Consider the following 21,981-nt stretch of genomic DNA (forward strand, 5'->3'; position numbering starts at 1 on the left):
TACCAAGAGAACTAAAACTTAATAACTTACAATTGAGTAAAGGCACTGTGATAAAATAACAAGATTGAAAGTCAGTAACGAACTAACTCGATCTCCGATCGAGCAACTTTATTTTGAGTATTGTAATTCAACTATACAGTGTTGCCAGAACTTCTGTACAATTATTTTTTTTTTCGTTATGTTAAATAACAGTATATAACAGCTCTTCTACTTTTCAATAGAACTTATTAATAATTTTTTGTTTTGACTTTCTCATATAGAAAGGCTAGGCAACCACTGTGAAAATCTACTTTTTAACCGAGGCCCGGAGGGCCGAATGTTATATACCATTCGACTCAGCTCGACGAACTGAACAAACGTCTGTATGTTACAAAAATATGCACTCACTTTTCTCGGAGATGGTTGAACCGATTTTTACAAACTAAGATTCAAATGGAAGGTCTCATGGCCCCATAGCCTACTATTGAATTTCATCCCGATCCGACTTCCGGTTTCAAAGATATAGGATGATATGCACCAAATTAATGGAAAAAATATGTACTCACTTTTTTCAGAAATGGACGAACCGATTTTCACAAACTAAGATTCAAATAAAAAGTCTTAGGGCCCCATAGCCTGCTATTGAATATTATTTGGATCTGACTTCCGGCTCCGGAGTTACATGGTAATAAGTGAAAATTAGATGAAAAGTGTGCATTCAATTCTCTCTGAAACAGCTCAACCGATTTTCACTAACTAAGATTCAAATGAAAGGTTTTATAATTTCCTAAAAATTTCGAGAGCATTTTATCAAGATCTGACTTCCGGTTCCGGAGCTAAAGCGTGATAAGTAAAAAAATACGAATTTCATTAGTATTTATTTACAAACGATGGTCAAAAACAGGTACAAGTCCCATAAAACTGTCTGATAAATTTTTCTAGTTTGCAGAGCTTGTTAGTTTGTGGGCATTAAAGCTTAATTCGGCCCTACTTGTCCCTCTTTGCCTGGAAGCACCGAAAGTGGTGCAGAAAAACTTTGAAAATAGAACTTACTTCGATTTCTCTGCGATGCTTGAACCGATTTTCACATATCTTGATTTGAATTAAAGCTCATATTATATTTAAAGCTGCTGTGAAATTTCATCCGGATCCTACTTCCGGTTTCGCAGTTACAAGGCGATGAGTGTCAAAGTTTCCAAATCGCCTTATAGATTAACAATACAGGGTCCGCCATGTAACTTTTTTTTTAAAACATGCAATAAAACACAAACGGTTCATCCGATTTCAAAATTTATTTTTTCATATTGAGATACAATCCTTCCGGTTAATTGTGGAATATAATTTCATTCAAATGGCTACCTTGGCTGGCCTTGCAGTACGCCATACAGTCGGTCCAGTTTTTTAGTACATTTTCGATTGCATGCAGCTTTATTTTAGCTATGGTTGCACGAATGTTGTCCTTCAAGGCTTGAATTGTCTCTGATTCTGGCCAAAGATAATGGTCTAATGGCGTCAAATCACAGCTCCGAGGCGACTAAACGACACTTGAATTTCGACTGATAATTCGATCTTCGAATACTGTGCACAGAAGATCGATCGTAGCGTTGGCTGTGTAGCACGGAGCGCCGTCTTGTTGGAACCAAATGGTGTCCAAGTCTTCCTCTTCAAGTAACGGGAAAAACTAATCGCTAATTATGGCGCGGTAGCGCTCGCCATTTTCCGTGGCGGCGGCTCCTGTCTCATTTTCGAAGAAAAATGGCCCAATGATGCCGCCAGACTAGAATCCGCACCGAACCGTCACTCTCTGAGGATGCATCGGCTTCTCGATGATAACGTGCGGGTTTTCCGTCCCCCAGATGCGACAATTTTGCTTATTAACATACCCGCCGAGATGAAAATGTGCCTCATCTGAGAAGATGATTTTTTGGCACACATTCCGCAACATTACCATTTTTTTTCATGTTAAACTGCACTATTTTCACGCGTTCCTCAAGCGTATACACAACCATTTTCGTTTAGCGGAAGGATAAAACTAAGTTTCTGTCAAATCAGAAGTGACATTAAGGTTACCAATGTCGAAATAACCGCTAGTTAAAAAAAATGTTAGATGGCGGACCCTGGGGCTACCACGTTTGGCATAAAGTCGTTTGGCATAATACCGTTTGGCATAACGCCGTTTGGCATAATGGTCATTTGGCATAATGGTCATTTGGCATAACAGTCATTTGGCATAACAGATGAACATGCTGCTTAATAGGAATTGTTCTAATTTAGTGCAATTTTGAAAGGTCTAATGCGGCTACGCCGCATCGTTTTTAATGACCTGGTGTCCGACCTCGCTGCCGCTCGTTCGGACTTAACTGAGGGATAGCTCCTAGCTTTGGGTAATCCGGGCAAACGCCCGCAACTAGACAGAGGTGATTTCTGCGGGGGCGCTGCCCCCTCGCAGTGGCCGGCGCTTCCGACGGCGGGTCGCCGGCGCACTCGCGGCCTTCGGCCGTCTCGACCTAAATCATCTATGACGAACAGAATATTGGCTGGCACTAAGTGAGTTTCTTATATAAAAAGGTTTCACATATTTCGTTCGAGTTTTCCTTGCAGAACATCAATCGATCGAAACACATACGAAAATTTTCATTAGATTAAAATATTGCAAATCCAATTATTATTATGCCAAATGGCATTATGCCAAATGACCATTATGCCAAAAGACCATTATGCCAAACAGCGTTATGCCAAACGGTATTTTGCCAAATGACCTTATGTCAAACGGGCCGCCCCCGCGGACCCTGTATGTACCACACCGAAAGAAGAAGAAAATACAAAACAAACGATGCAGGCTTTGTTCTATTTCGTACACGCTATGAAGAAATCGAAACGGTTACGGATGTCTGCTACTAGTGTGTAATATTGGTAAAAGACGCTGCTGCGGTTGATAAAAAATTATAGCTATATTATGATCAGTACGACCGAAAGAATAAATGAAGGAGAGGAGAGTTGGCATCACTGGGAGTGCGATGCGGTGTCCTGGTGCTAATTAGTATAATTTCAATGAGTTGTTTGATATGTATTGTTGAAAATTTAGTTGAAATAGTTATTTTGAGTGAAAATGCAAGTATGGCAAGTGTGTGTTTAATAGTGAGAGTTATATTTATTGAATAATATTGATCCGCGAAACTAAAGATGCTCAAGCGGCGGAATCAAGGAGTATACCGCCCCAAAATTCAATGATGTTAACCTGTTAACCGATCGAAGCGCCGTCTGCATGTCTTTGTCGGTGTTGTCGGATTTCTATGGAATGTGTGAAAGTTTACAAGTCGATCGTGTCATTCAGACTGAAGGTCTAGGGTTGGTCTGCAGCGGACCCATTCGCGAGTGTTTTTATTTTATTCTTTCAGTGATCGTGTTTCATCTCGCGTTGCTGACAGCAGAGCGAGCGAGAGAAAAGCGATGCTGGTGAGATCGTTCCTTGGAGATATTTTCTATTTTTCCTACTTATTATATTTCTCCTGAGTATCGAAAATCAGGTTTTGTTGAGATCATTTTGTTAACCAAAACATATCTGGATCTCTTTCCCTCCCTACTAACAAATCTTCTATCCCATGATACTCGTGGAGATGCAGTGGTACCCGCCGTCTCTAGAAACAACGAGTATCAGACTAACATTCCTTCTCTTTCTCAATAACACTCAGTTTTCTGTAAAGTTTTGAATCAGTGGGTATGCACAGTGAGAAAGATTCGCCTTTCCCAAGCATCTTTTTGTTGGTTCAATGTGCATTTTCACTAATTCGGGCAATCACGAAGTACAACTACGGGCAGTTTACTTCAGCTCGACCGAAAGAATAAATGAATGTCAATGAATTCAAATTTATTTGAAAAAAAATGAAATTTTCACATCCGGTAGTGCAGTAATACCGTCCCGGTGGTGTAATGATGTCCATAATAATAATAAAAGTAATAATCCTACTACATGTTTTATGTTGCTGATTCATGCTGTTTAGCTTGATTTCGTTTGTTAGATTTCGTTTAATGGATTCTATCGAAATAGAGCTAGTAATTCTAGGTTTAACTAGGTTCAAAACTGTTCCAATTTTTATGTCATAGTTGTTACTGGCAAACAAATCAACTTCGACTATTCCGGTCATCTGAATCCGGTTTCGGAAGTATTGGAAATAGTGATCAAAAACTGGAAGGATTCTTAGTGTCAGTAGAATCCATAGTACTAGCCATGCAATGATTCTGTACGCTAAGAATCGGCTGCGAAGTCTGTTGAAACAGAAAGGCCAAATTCCACAAAAGGAATGTAATGCCAAGACTTTGCTTTGATCAAAAACTGTAAAAAGGACCTCACTCGCTTTTCATGGCCAAATCGATTTTCACGAACTTATAGGTTCAAAGGAAAAATCATACAGTTTCATACGGAATTCCTAAATTTATTGTGGATACTACTTCCGGTTCCGGAACTACAGAATAAAAAGGATTTGTAGAGTTTGTTAGATTAAGTTCGAACAAACTTTCCTATTTCTATTCAATGAACAGTTTTTGCGAGTTCCACAGTAATATTTTTGATGTTATGAGTAATATGAGAAAGGCATCATTACACCACTAGGTGGTTGAAAACAGGTTTTTTTCATTCAGTTTAGTTCAAAATTTAAACATATGTACTTTGTAATAAGTATTCGAATTCAATAGATTTGAAAATTTGAACAATTCAGAAAAATATATAATCACTTTCGGCCTTTGCCGTTTTCTTTGCCGCCTAGGAAAATCACACGTTTGACCCTCAGGTCTCTTCTAATTTTCGCTTTCTCGATGGTTTTCTAGACTGTGTTTCGCCGATTTCAGGAAATCCATAAATTTTGTCCATGTTTCTCGATTGCTTCTCAAAGGAGCCGTAACCCTCTGCCCTGACGCTTCCAATGGAAATCTGAAATATGTGTTTTGAAACTCGTTTTAAAAAGGTTGCCTTTAACCAACTTATTTTAATATTTGGGTTATGGTTTTTATACCATATTTCGTCTCCTTCATTCAGTTTTTTTCATGGATCATCCCGTTCCTTACGAAACGTAATCCTATCTTTTTCAATGTTTTTATCATTTTTTGTTTGCGGGAATAGCAAGTGTCTTTTATAACCCAATTTAGGGTTAACTAAATCTATTAGGGTTTTGGGTTATATGAGAATATTTTCTCTGATGGAAAATGTCCATCACTTGTAGTTTAATTATTTCGATAATTAAACAGAAACAAATTTATCTGATCCTCCAATATTAATTCGGACACTTCCGGTTCAAATAAAAAAAATTAATACTTCTCTAGTTTTTCTTACTAAACGCTCCACTTAACCGTTACTCGAAAGATTATAGGGCGGGCTTTTGAGGACTTTAATACCTTGCCTTTCCAAGAAAATAAAAAAGCATGAGAGTTAAATAGTTGACCGCCGTCGAACGAAATAGCTCACCAAACATTTTAAAACATTATTACAATCTGTCCCTGTCTTCATCCTCTAACCATTTTGAATAACTATCTACCAATAACAGAAAAGTGTGGTGTGAGAAATGGAAAAATTCAACGTGAGCACGACTAAAAGGTTTCGTCGTTGGAATCCATTTAGATTTTTTTTGTCGTGAATACGACTTACTTTACTATGGGGTGCCTTTTCAAAATTAGCCATATGGAAGAATGGGCAGAACTTATTCGTGAATATCTCGACTTGTATTAATGGCAGCAGCATAATTCTTTCACTATTTCATCAAAAATATGATCAGGAATTTAGGATAATATTTTGAACAGTGTGAGATAACCACAAACAACTCAAAAATTGAGTTTTCTCAAAAATTGAAAACAACGCTGAAAATCCTTTACTTTTGCTTGGGTTTTTCGCCCAAGGACGACGATTTTGAGGTAGTCAGGCACATATCTTCAACTGACTGCGTATAAAAGGGGAACCGTGTTCGAAAATCGATCAACTAGATGACATCGCTGTAAAATGTGTGAACTGTGATGGCGGCCATCCATCTACTAGCAAATCGTGTCCCAAACGTGCTGAGTTCACAAAAATTCGACAACAGGCGTCCCGTAAACAATCAACGCGCAAGAATGTTCCACAGAAGGATGAAATTAATTTCCCACGGCTCCCACCGAAGAGGGATATTCCGAATTTGCCGTTACTTCCTCGCAGCAATCCAAAAGATTCAGCCGCTGGACCACAAAAAGAATCTTCCTCAAAAATCCCTCCTGGATGGGGCAATAATCAACCACAAGCAAAGGATGACTCTGGTGATTTATTCTCTGCTGAACAACTGATCGTCATTTTTGAAACAATGACAACAAAACTTCGAAACTGCAGAACGCGATTAGATCAAATCAACGCCTTAGGCAAATTCATCATCCAGGGTGGCAAGTGACCGGGAAAATCGGGAAAACCGGGAAAAAGTCGGGAATTTAGTTTTACCGAAAAAAACCGGGAAAAAGTCGGGAATTTTAATTCAAATCCGGAAAAAAATTTACTAGTCCCAATCTTAGTAACGATTTTCAGCATCATGATTTTCCTGATACAACAAATGAAAAGATGAAGGCCATTTTGTGTTTGAACTAGGAGTTCAGAGCATGTTTAGAAACTTCTTATTGTCCCTCACAGGTTCAATGGTGTACAATCCATTGAAAATGGAGCCAACACCTCAGCAATTTTAAATCAACAAGAGCTTTCTCAGTTGCCATCAATAACAGCACAATGAATGCTCATAATGAAAAATAAGGATAATTTGGATGCTTCTGCTAGATTTGTATTAAATCTCGACAAACATTAGAAAAGATCCCAAGTGCAAATGACAGTTTCTCTTTGTTTATTTTCTCTTTCAATTATTACGGCGTATTCCTGTATTTTCCTACATTTATTTCAAAAGCAAATCGAATGTTGATAGTTTCAGTCGTTATTCTATGCAAAGTGTAAGATAGAAGGAGTGCCTATAGGACCGTAATAATCGAAAGAAAGAGTAAAGAAAGAGGAACTGTCATTTGCACTTAGGACCTTTTCTAGTGTTTGTCTTCAAATTTCAGAATAAGTATGCATAATGGTAAAAGTAACATCAGGTAACATGTTTAATATTTTTTTCAAGAATTCTTAGGAGCCGTGTTTTTAGTCGCCAGCTAATGATTTCACTAATTTCACCAAAATTTATCTCAGTAATGTGAAATTGTGACAATACTTGTTGTTCAATAGGATTCACAAAATCGACAAAGCTGTCCACTTTCATTTTATCCACCGTTTGCAAGGAGTATTTGATTTCCTTCTTTGACAGTTGAAACTGGTTTTTCAGAGTTCGGAAGAGCCTGTTTAGTGTCGATGATAAGAGAATCAAATTTAGATAATCTCAGTCACTAGAGGCATAGATTGTTGTTGTTTTTTTTTCCAAAGTGACAAGCGTACATTTTAAGAATTCTAGAAGGATTTTGTTCTCTTGCCAAAACCCAACTCTGAAGGGATATCGTATATGTTGTTAGCAATGGTCCTCATGTGCACCTCGTGCACTACACAACTGGTCAAACTGTCAGCTCTATGAGAACTTGTATGCACACATTCAGGACAGGCTTCAGTGGCTTATGCTTATGGCAGTTGAAAACAAATTGCTGGCTCAGTTGCAACGTCGAAACGGTTCTGATATCATACCATATAAGCAGTGCACAACCCGTAAATTTAGTCACGAGACGTCACTGGTTGTTAGAAGAAATCGGGAGGGAATAACCTTATACTGTACCAGGTTAAAATAGTATTGGAATACACTAGTACGCGACCGGTCCAAAAGAACTAGTTCTCCTCGAAGATTGAGTGAACTGGAGTTCATTATTGAAGAATGATAGCTCTTTATTCTTCTCAATATAATAGTCTTTCGAAACGTTTGCTGGTTTGAGGAATCTGGTAGAAGTTCGCGTACTTTGAAAATGTATACAAAAGTGAGTGATTATTGGTAGAACACATGCTAAAAGACTTCACTATTATTGAATCTGTTTACTACAAAATATAATTCATAGCTCTCATATTATTTTCGAAGAAACATACAAAGTTTCAGAAAAACGAAAGAACGGTTCAATTGAACTAATTTTTTCGGTACAACTATCAAATTTCCAACAGTTCTTTGAAATGAACGGCTTTGCCCATTTCTAGACTACACTCCTAACATGCATAAGTTTTAAGAAGGACTGATTTTCCAGATAGCCTTTAAAAGACTGATTCAGTGGTAGTCTTGAAAAAGATTGAATAGTTCGAAAAATAATTATTTTAATTATAATTGTAAGACTTTAAATTTCATTTTCATCATCAGGCTTTCAAATAACTGATGATATTTCTGGAAAACTACAAAACACCACCAATAATCGTTGAATATGATGTGAAAGCTGCGTTTAAGAGCATTCTTGGAAAAAGCAAGAAGTTTAAATAAATTGTGTTGATTTTTCAAAAAAAATGCAAGAATTTTGATGCTTCATTCCTTAATGAAATCACTTTCATCACCGTTGGAGAGATATGTTTCTTGTTTTAATCCTATTGCTACATCGAAATTACTGGCAAAGTAAAAGACAAAATAAAGATGGAATACATTGGACTGGACTTAGTTCAGAAGATGAACGTTCGGACAAACTGTGGATGAGAGTTTTAATCGTAGTTCCAAGGAGATACCCTAAAAATAGTTGTTTCTCAACTCTCGATGTTTTTTGGACATGTTAAAAAACCGGGAATTTTTAGTCTCGCGCACCGGGAAAATCGGGAAAAAACCGGGAAATTGAAATCGCTAATTCACTTGCCACCCTGTGAATGTTTATGAACAGCACAAACACCATCAAACTAAACGGCCCTTTCCAGGGCCACCAAAATTCTCAAAGAGTTGTTTTTGGAAAATTCTTTATTAAGATATATGTGTAATTTCTTAGTTCTCCAATATGGCTAGTCCAACACGAAAACGTTCCTTCTCGACTAAGTCCAATAAAGATAATGATGATGATTTCAAACGTCGCAAACGTTTGCTGTGATGGAGATGCACTGGTAGCTTATGGTCACGGAATGAGGCGAAACGTAGTAACTAAGTAATGGTCAAGAACTACACATCCTCCCCCATCTCCAAATAAAGTAGATGCTCAGGATATTTTTTTATTAATAAAGTTGGTTTGATTTTATTATCTCGATTTGTGATGTGATGTGATGTGAAATGAAGCCAGTTCAAGGACTTGCCAGTGGATGCGGGTAGACTTACAGTAGCTCCGATATGACTCATCCATTCACCTTCTTACTATAACTGTTACCGAAAAGCGAACAAAAAGGGTTGGGCGGATATGTAAGTAGAGTCACTTACTCGTATTCCGCGGGAAAGATGCTCTTCCAACCATAATATCCAGTGCATGGATGAAGCATATCGCTATATATGCTTGAACTCGCCTGATGGTTTGTTTGAGAAGGGCGCCTCAGACTCATTTCAAACATTCAGAAGGAAACAAGTCTCCTTCAAGTGACTTGGGCTGGCAATCCACAATCCCTCATCCAGTCATCAATTCGTCCGATGCCCTGATGCTCCCTCCCTTTACGTCCCCGTTATAAATGTTTTATATTGATAAATACAATGAAACATAGTGTAATAAAATTAATATAACATAAAATGATATAATAGATTACAAAATAATATAATATAACATAATATAATATGATTTAATTTAATATAACAAATACAATGTCATACAATATAATATAATATATTATAAAACAATATATAAAATAACAGTTAATGTAGAGTGTCAGTTATGCTCTTCTATCTTCGCAATACTGCAGGAAGTAGAATATTTTTCTTCTAATAACAATAATAATATCCACATCTATAAAAATAATATATGTTATTATTATTGATGACAAATTAATAATAATAACAATAAATATAATAATGAAAATAATAATAAAAAACATTATAATATAGTACAATGAAATATATAATAAATAATAGAATGAATAAAATGATATGTTGCGATTTGCTAGATATTATATTACTTTATTTTATATGTCATTTCTCATCCTCTCATTCTGCCATCAACGCATTCCATCGACCAATTGTCACCACAGAAACACGTGTAGGCATGAAACAGGAACCAGTGAAGACCAAGCTCACCTTGTGACGACCTTGATATTTAGTTAAAAGATTACTTTAAAAATGATAACTTATAAGGAAAACAAATTTATATTTTGCGCAGAGGTACGTAGTACTACTCATAATAAACCCTATAATATAATATAATATAATATAATATAATATAATATAATATAATATAATACAACATAATGCAATACAATATAACATAATATAATAGAATAGAATACAACATAATATAATATAATATAATATAATAAATATAATATAATATAGTACAATATCATATAATACAATATAATATGATATAATAACATAATATCATAAAATAATGGAAGACGATAATATATGAAATAATATGCTATGATAATAATAAAAATACTAATAATAATACATGATGTAATAAACAACAGAATTATATGTTGTAATATACTATGATAAACATTGCACTTTAGGATGGGCTTTAACTTATGAGTCAATTCGCACCATCTCATTCTGCTACTAACGCAGAAGGCGATAGCACCCAGTCGACGCCGTTCTATTGATCAAATGTCATCATAGACACACGGGGAAGCATGAAATAGGAACTTGTGAGGACTTAGTTATATCACCATTTGACGACCGGTTTGATTTTATTATCTCTATTTAGGAACAAACATATAGTAACCACTTATTTAACGGACGTCTCCACCAGCACTGAAATTCCTCACGACCGTCCCGGTCTAATGTCAAACGTCGCAAACGTTAACTGTGATGAAGATGCACTGTTAGCTTATGGTCAAGAACCATACAATATATATATATATATATATATATATATATATATATATATATATATATATATATATATATATATATATATATATATATATATATATATATATATATATATATATATATATATATATATATAGTTCGAACAACCCCATAGGGCTGTCCCTTGCAGTTTCTTGTTTTAATTCTGAGCGGTTATTACTCTGTGATTTGTTTATATTGATATGATCTAATCACCAATCCACAGTGGTCCGGATCCACAATTTAGGGGGACAAAACCTTTGTGGCTTAGCCTTATACTTTAGAGCAGGGGTTCCCAAAGTGGTCGATATAGACCCCTTGGGGTCGATATCCTTTTTGCGGGGGTCGACGTAAACGAAAACTGGCTATGGGGGTCGACGAGGTCTAGAAATCGACCCTCTATTGTTTGATAGAAGTGCAAAAGAGTCGAAATAAATCAATTCGCAAGTATAGGCAGTTCCATCCGCAGAACTTCAATCGTTTAGTGAATCTAGAGGATGTATTCAAACGATTTCTTTTAACGTCTGATCCTGTAATAGCATTATCGAATAGAGTAACAACCAACGTGAGTGTACACCATCTTCCCGATTATGCAGCTGAATTAACATTTTTAATTTTAACACGCTAGAAGACAGCAATACCTTATTTTAATATGTATAGCTAATAAATGTCTTACATGAAAGGGCATTTTTCAACGAAAAAACCCAATGTTTGAACACAATTTAAAAAAATTAAAAAAATATCTCCTCCGCCATTTTTTCTATAAACATGCTCGAAAGTATTTTCTAGCAAATGAAACAAACCGATTTTTTTTCGTTTGCTCCAATGTTAGATATAACAGTTTAAAAATGATCTGTTTTTGAACTAGTTTTGTTCATAACTTCGGTTCAGAAAACGCTACCTGAATGCGATAGTCATGAAAAAATTGGTTTCAACAAACTCTAAAAGATATTCAAAGACACCAAAATCGAGAAGTGAATATTAAGAAAGCTAGAGCAAAAAATCTGATTTTTTTTAGGAACACCCTAAGTTGATCTATTAAAATAGCTGTAACACTAAAACCGTTAGAGATACTACAATAGTGTTTTCGGCAAAGTTGGTTGATATAAGTTTTCCTACAATTTTGCCGAAGGATGCAGTCCTCTATCTCAACACATACGGAAAATAATTTTTGGATCACCCTAATAATTAGAACCACCCTAATACCATATGCTTCAAAATATGGCTTATCTTTCACTGATCATTTGTTCCGAAGACATCATAGCTCTAAAGTATAAGGCTAAGCCACAAATGTTTTTGTCCCCCTAAATTGTGGATCCGGACCACTGTGCAATCGGTTCAGAAATAATTATCTTAAACACGTATTGCAACGTCTTTCTAGTATTTCAATAGTACACTATTGAAAATCGGTTTGAATTGACCTATATTTTCACGAGCCAATCACAACATGCCACAATGATGTTATATTCATGATTCCTCTAACACGGTCGAAGATTTTAACCTTTGCTTCACATTTCGCATTTCACCCAGTAACATTTCTGCTTCGGTCAGTGTAAGGATGCATGATAAAAATGCGACATACATGATAAAAATACCGCACCGTATAAACTTGCGCACATAACGGAATCTATACCTATATGCTCTGCATATTTTCTATCTGAGTCGGTGTTTTTTACGAACAAAACTGGTGACTTATTTAGCCAAAATCGAGTTCTAGAATTATTTTTAAGAATACCACATTATTATGTATGAAAATATGAGTGATATGTGGTAGGCATCATTACGTTATTAGGAATAAAACAGGTTTCTCTTGTTTTAGTCGTTTACCATACTGGATCCAAACCTTCTGTCCAAAAATATTCTATGTTACTGAAAGAGGATGGAACTACTATCCATTTACTATTACTGGTAAGAATCATTACATTACTCCGTTCAATTTTTTTTCAATAACTCTTCTTTTTCCATGAAAATCTGTTCCTTAGAGTATACGGTAAGCATCCTGCGAATTAGATATTAAACTTTACTTTTTATTTACTGGTATCATAATTTATACTATTTTTTCAGTGTTCGTTCATACCAAAGCTTAATATTAAAATACACACTAAATTCGAAAACGATCCCGGTACGTCTGAAAATGTGAGTATACTACTAAATAATTTTTCAGTGCGTGAAATGTTAATTATTCTCTTTTAGTGTCTAAACATACCTCATGAGAAACTAGAAGAACGATTAGTTGATTTTGTGGACATAGCTTTCGACGAGCTGAATGGCAAACATTACAAGGAAGACGAAGATCCGAAATTTTTCAAATCAGCTCTCACTGGCCGTGGTCCTTTGTTAGAAGGATGGAAACAAACCGATGAGCCTATTATGTGCTCCTACAAATTAGTACAGGTGTCATTTGAGGTCTGGGGTCTACAGACAAAAGTGGAAGATTTTATACACAATGTAAGATTCTTCAATATGATAAGATACTTGTTCAATATCTAGATATGCAACTAATTGTATAGGGACCGTGCACGAAGGCGTGGTTTAGTGACCCAACGACGACAACGCACGAGGCGGCGAATAGAAAAAAAAAAATCCTACCATAAAAAACTTGTGATCTGAGTTTGACAGTACGTTTAAGCGTGTTTCCTGTGCATATTTTTGTGATATTCTAAAGTTATTATTATTATATTTCGTTTATTTCGCCCCGACTGTATTCTGAACTTTTATTAACAATCGAGAAAGATTGACATGATAGTATTGAAAAATACTAAATACCTCGGAGAATAATTTTGTGGAAAGGCGGGTGGGTAATATCAGAGACATAACTAGATGTCGGGAATACAAATAAAATTGACATGCTGTTTCTACACATTAGGATATCGATAACCGCATGTACTAGTTGATTGACTGTGTGAATTTTGCAAACTTCCAATGCATCACTCTTTTTTCATTTTCATTCATAAATTGAGAAATTTATAACAAATTGTTTTTTGCCATATAGAATTTCTAAATTTAAGTTGAGAATGATATTCATTTAAAACTTATGTGTCAAACCCGTCTCAAAAATACAAATTGTATTTTGTCGGATTTTTCGAATTACTCTAAGGTCGCTTACACGTTTTTTCGCACATTTCGTATAAAATACACGGCTTTTTTCACGGATTCCGGAATTAAAACGGTTTTTATTTACGCGGTTTTCGCAATTAACACAGTTTCTTATGAGAGTTTAGAAGTCATTTTTTTGAGAAAATTCAAAGGAATGAACAGGTTGTCTGTAAGAAAACGATTATGAGAGCTAATTTAAAACTTGCATGAGAGTCTGCCTAGATTGATTTTTATTAGGAATTAGGCGCATTTCGATTAAAACGCTTGAATTAAATTCGCGCGAAATGAAATATTAATTGAGGAGTCGTGTGGTGCGAACGACTGTTCAATATGAACTGACTATTAAATTTTGGGCCGAATTATTCGTGAATACGGCCACTCCATTTTTTGTTAGTCTCTAAATTTACTCAATATTATGGAATTGTACTGTACTGCACTGTACAATTTTGAAACATGTAAAACTTTATTGCACAAATTCTACGGCAAATAGCCGATCTGTTTTGCAAAAAAAAAAATCTATAAGCCTTTCTTACATGACCCAAATAACTTTTCATCCGTCAAACTTTGAAATCGGCCGCAGCTTTAGTAAAATTCCTGCCTGTTAAACTTTAACTAAAGTTAAAATAATTTAAGAGATGGTCAACGGCCTTAGAGTAGAGTAAAGATATAAATTGCAATCGTAAAGTGAAATCTTCAGTTCAGCAACGCCATCGCACGGCATCACATTCAACATATCATGTCACTTGTATGGGTGCGCTGAGCTGCTACTTCGGTGCGAACGAATTTGGCATTTCTCTCCACTACTTCTATATACGAGATAGGATGCGGAGTCGCCTGAGGGCGCCATGCTCGCAAAAAAGGATGTTGCCAATGATTTGTTCGGGAAATGTGAGAGCTGGATATCTTGTTAATATGATATATTTGGCGTAAACAAATGGTAACAGTGCAAAACTATGGTAGGATTATGTCGCCTATTCGCCACTAATAGCGCTACTTGTTGTCATGCACGGTCCCTATACGTGGCCGGGTGTCAATTAAAAATTAGAAAACTAACCGCATAACTAGGGAGCAGTACGGTAAAACTTCATTTCAACCGAATATTTTTGATGAAAATGGATCTTATGGCCGTTGACTGTCAGCATATCCCTTCTCATTCATTTTACTTTTGTTGTCGAAGTTCCCAGAATTTATCGTCAATTGAATAACCGTACCTAGTCACTTGAAGTTTTGCTTGCTCAGTTTGTAGTCCCAAGTAGTCTACCAGTTTCATTACCTTCCTTGCTTTCGATGTGAATAGTGAGCAAGTGCGAATGAATAGGCATAAACATCAACTCGATAACACAAAACTCTCTCCGACCATGATGATAAATAGAGGCTGGCGGTTCTCATTTGAGTTTTCAATTATCATCAGCAAGTTAAATCCACTAATTTAGAGGGTCTGAGTGTTTAGTAGAATATTTATGATAGAATAAATTTTTTTACACCACTGAATTCTACTATAGGTATAACACGTCACTATACACATTCAGTGTGTATCTCACGACACCTATAAAACATTAATAATGGACGTCACATCACAGATACGTATTTCGAATACACATATATACTAAAATGAATCTCACTCACTTTTCTCAGCGATGGTTTGACAGATTTCCACAAACTAAAATTCAAATGAAAGGTCTCACGGTATCATTCAGAATTCCTGAATTTCATCCGGATCCGACTTCTGGTTCCGGAGTAGGGTAGAGTGTGGTCAATATTGTACACCGTCACTTAAACCGGCGAAACAAAACACGCAAAAAAATTTCTAAACTGGTCTCAAAACTACACAAATCGATAGTCATTATCAGTAGGCAACAAAACAAACCGATTTCGGCTATCCTGGTTTCCGGTATCCGGTCCCGGAAGCACCGGAAATAGTGGTCATATATACCAAAATGGATCTCACTTACTTTTCTCAGCGATGATTTGACCGATTTCCACAAAGTTATGTTCAAATGAAAGGTCCCACGGTCCCATACGGAATTCCTGAATTTCATTCGGATCCGACTTCCGATTCCGGAGTCATATGGAAAAATGTGTTCAATATTGTACACCGTCACTTAAACCGGATAAACAAAAAAATGTAAAAAAAAATCTTAACTGGTCTCAAAACTACACAAATCGATAGTCATTATCAGTAGGAAACAAACCGATTTCGGCTATACTGGTTTCCGGTATCCGGTTCCGGAAGCACCGGAAATAGTGGCCATATAAATAAAAATGGAGATCTATGGTCCTACCAAAAATTACTGTATATTTTCGGATACAACAAAATTTAAATCGTCGTTTAGAGTACGATGGCAAAGTTGAATGAAAACTAGTAGAGTTTCTACGTCATGTTAATTGGTGGCCGTATGAACCGACTTCGGTTCTCGGGTTCCGGTGCCGGAAGTGCATATAATAGTGAACTCACTTCGTTTTCTTAAGGATGACTCTACGCGAGCAAAGTTCTGTTTCATTTTGTATGTTATACTAGTTAATGCACAAGCAATCCCTTGGTTTCTTTAAAAAATCGAAGAGAAGATTTTTAGGTTGAATACCACAATATTATACATGAGAAAGGCATATTACAATATGATTGTTTTTATCACATTTTATTAATTTAACACATTTTTAAAGTAGGCATTAAGGAGAGGGAGCATCGGGGCGTCAGATCAATTGATGACTAGATGAGGGAATGTTGGTAGCCTACCTCAAAACAAACCTTTATCCATTATGCTCATTATGGTAAAAAGAGCATTTTTACACGGATGAAAATCCATTGCCGGTACCATGAATAAGAAATTATGAAAATCATGAAACGTGTCTTCTCATGAGATCATACCTATTTTAAATGATATTAAGAGCAAAATGATTTAAATCATGAAAATTTGTTAGTTATTTGCTCACAAAATCATCAGTAATAGGCATGGTCTCATGAGAAGTTATGTTTCATGATTTTCATGATTTCTTGATCATAGTACCGGCAATGGATTTGTATCCGTGTAGTGAATCTGTTAACTTATCCGTCATACTCTTTTTGTTCGCTTTTTAGTAACAGCTATAGTAAGAATGTAAATAAATTAATTATATCGGGGCTCTTCTAAGTCTACCTGTATCCAGGACCGTAGCTATCATATGGTAGGTGAATCGCTGCTCCGGGGGACCTCACTTTCTCGTCAACCACTTTGTTGGCCCTGAAAGAGCCTTACCTCGGCAAATATTTGGGGGCCCACGAAAAAACCTCAAATTCAATAATTTTCTCGCATAGTAAAACAATTCAAAATTTTAAAATTTACTATGGGGTGCCTTTTCAAAATTAGCCATATGGAAGAATGGGCAGAACTTAATCGTGAATATCTCGACTTGTATTAATGGCAGCAACATAATTCTTTCACTATTTCATCAAAAATATGATCAGGAATTTAAGATAATATTTTGAAAAGTGTGAGATAACAAAACTCAAACTCAAAACTTAAGTTTTCTGAAAATTTTAAAACAACGCGGAAAACTCTTAACTTTTGCTTGGGTTTTTCGCGCAAGGACGACGATATTGTGGTAGTCAGGCACATATCTTCTACTGAACGTTATAAAAGGGGAAGCGTGGTTGAAAATTGATCAATTCGTCATCTAACACTCGATGTGGATAGACGAATAACCTACTACGACTAATTTCGATTTTGTTTTATTTTTTATTCGCAGTTGTCTACCTACCCAAGCTATGGGTAAAAACCGCCATAGATCCGAGAAGGATCCAAAGGATGCTAAGCGTCTGAAGCCAAGTGATGTACAGGTAAACGACCGTTTGCTGAGTAAAAACCAATATGCTGATCTGCCAGTAGATGTCGAAGAGGAACTGCAGAAGAAGGAAAAAATGCCGCCTTTCTACATGAAGGGCTTCCCACCATCTCTACGCTCGGATTTCAACACACTGATCAGCAAAGGACTACAGGCAACAATCCGTTTATGTACTGAAGGCTACAAAATAACTGTTCCGGCTTTGAACCACTACAAAGGAGTGGAATGCTATCTGAAGTAGACAAAAGCGGAATACTTCACACACGATATTGCCGCCAACAAACCTATGAAGGTTGTACTTCGAGGACTACCCGACATGATGGAAGCCGAACTAAAGCAGGCACTGTCGGAGGCTGGACTAAAGCCTTTGATAGTATTTAAAAAGAAGCGACATAATACGGACAAAAAGTTTAGAGATCAACTGTACCTGGAGAAGGGCTCCATCACCATGAGTCAACTGAAAACGATTAAATCGTTATTTCACATAATCATCGAATGGCAAAAGTATAAACCGGTACATCGGGATGTCACACAGTGCACGAACTGTTTGAACTACGGCCATGGAGCGAGGAATTGCCACATGAAAAGTCGGTGCGGGAAATGTGCCGAACCACACAATACCAACGATTGCCTACTAGATGACATCGCTGTAAAATGTGTGAACTGTGATGGCGACCATCCATCTACTAGCAAATCGTGTCCCAAACGTGCTGAGTTCACAAGAATTCGACAACAGGCGTCCCGTAAACAATCAACGCGCAAGAATGTTCCACAGAAGGATGAAGTTAATTTCCCACGGCTCCCACCGAAGAGGGGTATTCCGAATTTGCCGCCACTTCCTCGCAGCAATCCAAAGACTTCAGCCGCTGGATCTCAAAAAGAATCTTCCTCAAGAATCCCTCCTGGATGGGGCAATAATCAACCACAAGCAAAGGATGACTCTTATGATTTATTCTCTGCTGAACAACTGATCGTCATTTTTGAAACAATGACAACAAAACTACGAAACTGCAGAACGCGGTTAGATCAAATCAACGCCTTAGGCAAATTCATCATCGAATATGCAATATAATGAGTTGGTTATAGTAAATTGGAATGCTTGCTCACTCAGGAGCAAAACTGCTGAATTGTCCGACTTTCTTCAAGAGAAGAATGCCGATATTGCTATTTTAACTGAAACTCATCTTAAACCTGAAATTTCTATTTTTATTTCCAATTACAGGATTCACAGGCTCGACAGGACAACTACCAGAGGAGGGGGAGTTGCCATTGCCGTTAAACGATCCATTCAGCACAGGCTTCTGTCAGCCTTTAAATTGCAACTCATAGAAGCCATCGGAATTGAGATTACAACGACGATGGGACCCATCATCATCATTGCAGCGTACTGCCCCAAACAAACAAATCTTCGAGATGGTACGTGTGCATCATTGAAGCGAGATCTGGCTATGCTCACTCGACGACAGAACAAATTCATCATTGCTGGGGACCTGAACGCACGGCATGAGCTGTGGGGAAACAGAAGACAGAATCGAAACGGATTCGTACTTGCCGAAGACTACGAAGCTGGACAATACAACATCTTCGCTCCGGATCAACCAACGCGACTTTCCAGATCGGGAGTTCATTCCATTTTGGATATATTCATCAGCAACATCGCCATAGACAGCTCTCCGGTTGTCTTCTACGAGCTCTCTTCTGACCACTTTCCAGTAATATTGACGTTGGGATCTTCACCAGAAACAGTGCCTATTCAACCTCGGAGGAACTATTATCGCACCGATTGGGTCCAATTTCAACATATCGCCGACCAACTTATTAATATCGATTTGCCACTTGATTCCCCGATGGAAATCGATGCAGCCCTATCTTCCTTCAAGTATTCAATCACAGTCGCTCGTGATAGAACGGTTCCAGTACAACATATGCCGAGTTCCTCTCTTCAAATCGACAGTGTCACCAAGAAACTCATCCGACTTCGGAATATCTACCGGAGGCAGTATCAACGAACTGGCATTCTAGATAGGAAGACTACTTATAACAACTTAACTAGGATAATCCAGGAAAGGATATCTGAGCTTCGCAACAGGAACTTCCAGCAAAAGCTTCGAGAAATTCTCCCACATTCAAAGCCCTTCTGGTCCTTAACAAAGGTGCTTAAGAAAAAACCGAAGCCTATTCCTCCTCTGATGTCACCCCAGGACGCAGCTGAAGGAATACCTTTAATCACACCAGTAGAGAAGGCAAATGCGCTAGGTCAGCAGTTTGTGTGTTCTCACGATTTAGGACTCAACATTGTTAGTCCATATGAAAGAGCCGTTGCTGATAGCGTAGCTGAGGTTGACCAATCAGACAGCTTGGTTTCTGAGGAAAGTAGAGTCACTGCGAATGAGCTGATGGCTTTTGTGAAAAAATCCAAAAATATGAAGGCCCCCGGTTTCGACAACACATTCAACATTGAGCTGAAACATTTGAGTATTCGCTCATTTGTCTTCTTAGCTAAACTTTTTAACATGTGCTGGGAGCTTGGTTACTTCCCTTCAATGTGGAAGTTAGCTAAAGTTATCCCAGTTTTGAAACCGGGGAAAGATCCTTCCTTTCCCAAGAGCTATCGGCCCATCAGCTTACTCTCTGCCCTATTCAAGCTGTTTGAAAAGTCAATACAAAGGCGAATCCTTGCTTTCGCAGATGAACAGGATATATTTCTGGAAGAACAGTTTGGGTTCCGGAAAGGAAGATCCACCATCCACCAACTCACAAGGGTTAACGTCATCCAGCAAAACAAATCAGTGTCCAAAACGACTGCCATGGCAATATTGGATATTGAAAAGGCTTTCGATAATGTGTGGCACGATGGACTGGTGTTCAAACTGCATCGGTATAATTTTCCCATGTATCTTATTAAAATTATCAAAAATTATCTTGCAGATAGAGCATTCCAGGTTTCTCTGAATAATGCACTTTCAGAAAGATTTACTATTCCTGCTGGTGTACCCCAGGGAAGTATCCTAGGTCCCATTCTATACAACATTTTCACATCAGACATCCCACCTCTTCCAGGTGGTGGTGTTCTGTCACAATTTGCTGATGATACTGCCATTCTTTACAAAGGTCGTGTCATTAATGCTCTGAAAAATAAACTACAGACAGGTCTGGACGCTTTAACGGAATATTTTACAAGCTGGACAATACGATTCGGTGATGAGGTCATTCAGAATACGATTCGGTGATGAGGTCATTCAATGGTCCGATGAAGTTATCTATCTAGGACTCACCTTTGACAGACATCTGATATTCAGATCACATGTTGACAAAATCGTTCAAAAATGCAGCATACTGTATCCGCTGATTTGTAGAACATCTAAACTATGCCTGAAGAATCAGATGGCTGTCTATAAACAAATCATCTACCCCGCAATTGAATACGCAGTCCCTGTTTGGCGGGGTTGTGCACGAACACACAAACTTGGGCTTCAACGCATTCAAAGTAAGATATTAAAGATGATTCTAAATCTACCCCCTTGGACAAGGACTAGTGAAGTACATGAGATTGCCTCACTGGATATACTAGAACAAAAATTCGAACAATACTGCACGAAATTTGAAGAGAGGTGCTCAATCTCTGAAATACTAATAATTCAAAATTTGTACGTATTAGGTTAGGGATAGTTATAAGTAGGTAGACATTTTATAAATAATTAAAATAAATATTATGATTAAACATTAATATGTAAAACAAGAGTAACTAAAACACCTAATATTAATAACGAATCGTATGAACAACAAAGATGAAAGGCCAAAGGGTCAAAACACTTGTACTGTAAAATGTTGATGTAATACACATAAATAAGATTAATAAACAGATATTTATGATTATGCAAAAAGTGAATCAGTTTGGATTCTATCGCCACTGCGAGCAGATGTGTTTTGTGTCGTCTGCACAGCTAGTTTCGCTTTCGACAAGAGCGATTACGTCACAGCTGCCAGTCATTAGCATTGGGAAAAAAACAACGGTGGAGATCATTGCACAATATCAGCCGTTCTAATGGCTCTAAAAGTTTTCTAAAGAACTATTAGGATTTGTTGTTTGCAAATCGTAGGGAAATATCCTCAGTTTACTGCAAATCAAGAACAGTTTGCTTAGATTTGTGCACTTTTCGCTGTGTGAAAT

At 37.1% G+C, this 21,981-nt stretch overlaps 1 protein-coding gene across 2 annotated transcripts in view; it reads left to right on the top strand.

The window, feature by feature from the left end:
* Nucleotides 1–21,981, top strand: part of LOC131432811 (cytoplasmic phosphatidylinositol transfer protein 1) — a 94,166-nt gene that overhangs the window by 20,372 nt on the left and 51,813 nt on the right. The window contains exons 3-6 of one of the 2 annotated variants that reach the window (XM_058599338.1): nt 12,715–12,803; nt 12,878–12,885; nt 12,960–13,031; nt 13,089–13,343. In XM_058599338.1, coding sequence (XP_058455321.1) covers nt 12,715–12,803; nt 12,878–12,885; nt 12,960–13,031; nt 13,089–13,343 — 424 coding nt within the window. The remainder of the gene's footprint in view (nt 1–12,714; nt 12,804–12,877; nt 12,886–12,959; nt 13,032–13,088; nt 13,344–21,981) is intronic. The other variant, XM_058599337.1, reaches the window with a different exon arrangement.

This window comes from Malaya genurostris, chromosome 2 (genome assembly GCF_030247185.1).
Source record: "Malaya genurostris strain Urasoe2022 chromosome 2, Malgen_1.1, whole genome shotgun sequence".
Classification (NCBI taxonomy): domain Eukaryota; kingdom Metazoa; phylum Arthropoda; class Insecta; order Diptera; family Culicidae; genus Malaya; species Malaya genurostris.